The 6,093-nt window shown below is 52.4% G+C and overlaps 1 gene segment (V, D, J or C); it reads left to right on the top strand.

Annotated features, from left to right (window-relative positions):
- The first annotated feature begins 2,398 nt into the window (after window positions 1-2,398).
- On the top strand, window positions 2,399-5,220 carry LOC148832611 (Ig kappa chain V region BS-5-like). The segment is given in 2 exon segments: window positions 2,399-2,515; window positions 3,315-5,220. Coding segments are annotated over 2 exon segments (435 nt in total).
- The last annotated feature ends 873 nt before the right edge of the window (window positions 5,221-6,093 follow it).

The raw sequence follows: 6,093 nt of genomic DNA, 5'->3' as shown, positions 1-6,093 counted from the left end.
TCAGTGCCGGTAATTATAGTGGTACAGTATTGAAAAGAGGAGAACAGAAACACAACGTCCAGCCCCACGTGGATGATGCTCCAGTACTCTCCCCACACACCAGCTCTGTGTGGAGGAGAGCAGAGTGATGAAGCCAGTTCAGAGAGGGGGATCATTAGGAGGTCATGATGGGTAAGGGCCAGGGGGAAATTTAGCCAGGACACCGGGGTAACACCCCTACTCTTCTCGAAATTACAAGAAATTATAGTAGCTGTACTAATTGTAATATCAGTGGTAATGGAGTTTTTAACGAAAGCTCGGGAGGGATGAAGGCAGCCGGACTAATTAAACTCAGCTGCTGCAACTCGCACTAATTCTGGCGTTCAGCGCTCAGTCTCCATGTATACCACACGTCACCCTCTCTTCTCCTTCGCTCGTGTTCCGCGTCGCTCCGCCCCCCTCGGTCACACGGGGGCCCTGTCCTCCCCGTCCAGGGGCCGGGAGCTTGGCTTGGCTAGACCAAGTCTTCACATCTCAAACAACCTCAGTTCTACCTGCTCCCACGCTTCGGCTGCTGTATTGTAGTTGTAGTGTTAGAGGTGGTCATTGCAGCAGTGGTACTCAGGGGTCATTGTAGTATTAGTGCTAGCAATTGTAGTCATAGTAGTAGTGGTAGTAACTGGTAGTTGTAATTGTAGTATTAGTGCTAGCAATTGTAGTAGCAGCAGTAGGACGTTTAGCGGTAGCGCTGTACTGTTAAACTGACAGATCTGTTGAGGTCTCCCAGCGTCTTCTGGCTTGTTAATATCTTTAGCGTATTCAGGTCACCAAAGTAGTGCTCTATTTTCAGATACACGAGCCGTTAGGTCTCCTCGCTCGCAATGTGGGTCAGGTGTCGACAGCTGCGTCAGTAGATGTTTTTAAGCTTCTTTTAGCAAGTTGCTTTCTGTTTGAGCTGTTTTTGTGTTGGCCACAACCGAAAAGGCGCGGTGTTTTTGCAGGAGACGGGAAGCGGTTTCTCGAACAACAGGATGCGGAGCCTCGAGCTCGCTGCGCAGGTGCCGCGCGCGGGCCAGCTGTAACCACGCGGCGACGATGTGCCGCGCTCGAGCTGTGTGATCTTCTGCGTAACACAGATAACAGACTATACGCGGCGAGCGCACACAGTCTGCGGTGGACCCTGCAACTTACACTCCTCCTAAGAATGAAAGGGAGCATTTATGTTTCAGGCTGCGTTACGTGCAACATAAGAGCTCAATTTTCTATGTCATATAGTCGCACTGTGCACTGCAGCCTCCTATTCAAACTCTTGCACTATTAATTTCCTGTATATAGTTACGTTCAAAATGCATTACGATGCAGGTCACACTTCCTACATAAGGTATATAAAAAGTAGTTAAATGCGTTTAATTGAAATCTGTTTCTTGCGCACAGGTGTACGGCCTGGTAGGCTATAATCATTTTATTCTCAAGAGACCTTTTGCAAGATTATTAGTGTAACACACTGCACTTCTTTACAGTTCACACAGGGTCACCGGGTCTCTGTCTTTGTGTGTTCTCTTCTCTGGCTCGTTTGCTTGTTTCTCTCTGTCTGCCCCCTCTCGCCTTCTCTCCCTGCCCCTGTCTCCCTCCCTGCCTCTCTCCAATTCAATATCCTCAAATTCAGACAGCTTTCTGTTTTTATCCTGGACATGCAGGCCGTACTTCGTCAGGGTCTGTTTCTCTTTGCTGTCTCTCACCCTGGTCAGATACTCGGCTAGTGTGCGTCGTCTGTGTAGGGTCCTGTAACCGCACTCTTCTCTGCTATATAGAGGAATGGGTTGGATCACACTTTCAGATATTCGTAGGCAGATTTTAATGGGGGTGGGGCGGGTTGATGTTGTAGTGCTTCTAATGAAGCAGAAAGCCCTGTGTGCCGTCTCCTTCAGTGCCCACAGTGCTATCACTGCTCGGACAGCAGTGCCAGGCTCTGCTGCAGCCTGTGTTCTGGGTCCGGATGGACTGGCAGTGTCCAGGTGTGACAGTACTGCACCAGCAGTGCCAGGCTCTGCTCCAGCCTGTGTTCTGGGTCCGGATGGACTGGCAGTGTCCAGGTGTGAGAGTACTGCACCAGCAGTGCCAGGCTCTGCTCCAGCCTGTGTTCTGGGTCCAAACGGGCTGGCAATGCCCAGGACTGACAGTACTGCACCAGCAGTGCCCAGGTCTGACAGTACTGCTCCAGCAGTGCCAGGCTGTGGGCGGCAGCTGGACCAGGTCATCTGTTTCTCTCTGTGTGTCTCCGGGTGAGTGAGCGCGTGGGTCGACCTGAAACAGAGCGCGCGGGTTCAGCACCTGCGCAGTTTCCGTTACGCGGGAGAGAGAGAGACAGCGAGACGGGGGGGGGGGAGACACAGCAGATTTACACCCACGGAGAGAGACAGACTGAGAGAAGCAAGACGTTCCAGCAGACCTGATCGCGCACCCGGGATGGCCACGATGGGCTCGCACCAGACCCGCGCTCTGCTCCTCGCGGTCGCGGCGCTGCTCGCGCTGCCATGTAAGTATCCCGCGAGGCGGATATCCCCCGGAGGGGCCGAGCCCGACCGCGCCTCGCGCCGGCCTGTGTGTCTCAGGGTCTCTGCCGAGGCTCAGAGCGGTCGCGACGGTTATTCAGTGTCTCTCCGCGCTGTCCTCTCTCAGTCGCCGGCGGCCAGCAGCAAGTCACCGCCACCCAGAAGCCCACCGGGCCGCAGCTGCTCAAACCCGGCGACAGCATGGCGCTCCAGTGCAGCACGGAGTCCGACAGCTACAGCCTGATGTGGTACCGACACCGCCGGCCCGACACGGGCAGAGCGACGGGGCTGGAGCTGCTGTCCTTCTCCTACGCTTCGACCTCCGACACCGATCTGAAGGACGCCCCGCAGGACGTGCGGGACCGAATCGAGTCCGTCCGGACCAGAGCCGAGCTGAGCCTGACCGTGAAGGACCTGCGGCCCGCGGACAGCGCGTGGTACTACTGCGCAGCCAGAGACACACGGCGGCGCGAGAGCGGCGCGGGTCCGTGCAGGAACTGCCGCGCCGCTCGCGACGGGGGAAAGGGCGCGTTTTCTTTTCTTTTTTTAACAAAAAGAGGCTTCACTCGGACATAAACTCGGAGGAACAAGAAGAGGCGCACGGCTCTTCATTAACAGGCTGGAGGGAAAACTCTCCCCACCCAAGCTCATCTCGCGTGTCGGTTCTGCCCTTTCCCGCCAGCTTTTACACCGTCCGTCCCCCGGTTCTCACTCACTGTACCCCGATAATCTCTCACCGATGTGTCTCTGTCCTCCCCAACTCCCCCCCTGCTTATGTTACAGCCTGTCGGTCCCAGACGAACGTCCTGGTCTCTCAGTTCCCCGCGTCCGCCGTTACCGAGCCCAGCGGCGGCTCCGTGAGCTTCTCGTGCACCGTGAACCAGGCCAACTATAACTTCTTCTGGTACCGCCAGATTCCGGGCGGGACCGAACTGGTACCGCTGCTGGAGTTCTACTCCTATGACAAAGAACAAGCCAGCGAGAAGTCGCAGGACCCCGGCCTGGGGCCCCGGATCGGTTCGGTCCGGCTGAGCGACCGGTCGGTGAACCTGACGCTGTCCGGGCTGCTGGGGAACGACTCGGCGCTGTACCTGTGCGCGAGCCGAGACACACAGCGCTGCCGGCGCGCGGGAGGGGCGTGCAGATAAGAGCGAGGGCGCTCGGGGATCGTGAGCACGTGAGCCAGTACAGCAGCTGTCCTGTACTGTAAAAGTCTATATTCCCCTGTTATCTCCTGTCCCCGTGTCTCCTGTCCTGTACTGTAAAACAGTCTATATTCCCCTGTTATCTCCTGTCCCCGTGTCTATTGTCCTGTACTGTAAAACAGTCTATATTCCCCTGTTATCTCGTGTCCCCGTGTCTCCTGTCCTGTACTGTAAAACAGTCTATATTCCCCTGTTATCTCCTGCCCCCGAGTCTCCTGTCCTGTACTGTAAAACAGTCTATATTCCCCTGTTATCTCCTGTCCCCGTGTCTCCTGTCCTGTACTGTAAAACAGTCTATATTCCCCTGTTATCTCCTGTCCCCGTGTCTCCTGTCCTGTACTGTAAAACAGTCTATATTCCCCTGTTATCTCCTGTCCCTGTGTCTCTTGTCCTGTACTGTAAAACAGTCTATATTCCCCTGTTGTCTCCTCTCACTGTGTCTCCTGTCCTGTACTGTATGTTACTATTTTTCACACCTGATCCTTTATGTTACCAGGTAAGTCAGTTACTGTACATGTGCTTGCATGTCTCTTATTTCCTGTAGGTGTAGGAGGGATCGGCACTACTGTGCCACAGCTATGGAGTCCTGGGTTCGATTAATGCTTGAGGCCTGTGCCTGTGTGGAGTCTGCATGTTCCCCTTCAGTGTTTTGTCTTCATGTGGAGCCCCTGGGGCTGCTGCTCGAAACGTTTAGGTGAACTTGCGTCGCCATGGCGATAGTCAGCTAAATTTGTCACACCAGGTAAGTGTCAGTCACAGTATCTGATGAAAAAACAGATGTCTTTTTGAGGTTAAGCACAGTTGAAACAGGTGCTTCTGAAACCTAAAAACACAAACAGTTCGTGATAGAGCCCATTGTGGCTTCTCCAGTACCTGGAAGGCTGAGATGAGACATGTGGGTGTTGTTATTGAGATATTTTCTTCCAGCTGCTTGCCAGGCACATTACTGTCCAGATAAAACCCAGGCAAAGCCTGATATCTGCCTTCTGATATCAGAGTTAGATTGTTGTACTTCTCTCTTTACTGATACCCCAGTACCCCAGAACAGTGGCCCAGTACTCCAGTACTGACTCTGTACCCCAGTACAGTACCATAGTACCCCAGTACTGACTCAGTAGCCCAGTACAGTACTCCAGTAATGACTCTCTACTCCAGTACAGTACCGTAGTACCCCAGTACTGACTCAGTAGCCCAGTACAGTACTCCAGTACTGACTCTGTACCCCAGTACAGTGTTATTTATTGTTAACAGAAATAAAATTAAACTTTTAATACAGTGCAAATTGCATTCTACCTGTTTGTGTTTATTTACATTTAATTATATACAAGTGATTTTTTCTCAGTGCCTTTTTGATTGAGATTTTCCTGTTCCTGCAGTTTTTCCCCAGATGTATTTATTTCAATCTTCAACCACTTTTCTGCTACTCAGCACTTCAAGGGATTCTTGTGAAACATCAATATAAGAATAAATATTGTTGGATTCCCTGTGCAGTCTGCGTGGAGTTTGTATGTTCTCCCCGTGTTTGTGTGGGTTTCTTCCCACAGTCTAAAGACTTACTGGTGTGTTAATTGGCTTCTGTGAAAGCTGTCCCTTGTGTGAATGTGTGTGTCTGTGTGTGCCCTGCCATGGATTGGCGTCCTGCCCAGGGAGTACCCCGCCTTGTGCCTGTTGCTCGTCGGGACAGGCTTCAGCTCCTCTTTGACCCTGAATCTAACCCTGAAGTGGTTAGAAAATGGATGGGTTCACTGTTATCTCCTCTCACTGTCTCCTGTCCTGTACTGTAACTGTATCACCTGCTCTATTCCTGTTATCTCCTCTCACTCTGTCTCCTGTCCTGTCCTGTACCTGTCTGTATCCCCCTGTTATCTCCTCTCCCTGTGTCTTGCCCATGTATTCCCCATGTGTTGTGTATCCTCCTGTCGATTCTGCACATGTCTGTCTGGACTGACGGACTCGGTGCCAGTGTCGCACCCAGTCCAGTCTCCCCTGGAAATCTGCATCACATCACCCCCAAACCACGCGCAGTTTGATTTTCTCAGCCTCCACATATAAAACGATTTACAAGTGACACATAAGCATAAAAGGCGCACAGAGCCTTAGTGTGCGCTGTTTCGGGCTCCCCTGCCTTAGATTTTCTTTTACGTGACGGTACTTTTTAACAGTTGTTCTAGCAAACGCATGAGATACACCGAGAAAGAAAATCGACATAAACACACGCGAACAACACGACAGGCTCCTTTTTTTTTATCCACATCCTAATAAGCCAAGGCACAAACATGCCCGCGGGAGCCGCCTATGTCATCATACAAGCTGGGGAGGTTTACAGCTCGCATGACGGTGTGCGCTACAGAGGGGGA

This window comes from Atractosteus spatula, chromosome 6 (assembly GCF_055471065.1).
Source record: "Atractosteus spatula isolate fAtrSpa1 chromosome 6, fAtrSpa1.hap1, whole genome shotgun sequence".
Lineage (NCBI taxonomy): Eukaryota > Metazoa > Chordata > Actinopteri > Semionotiformes > Lepisosteidae > Atractosteus > Atractosteus spatula.
This window is presented reverse-complemented; position numbering and strand designations above follow the sequence as displayed.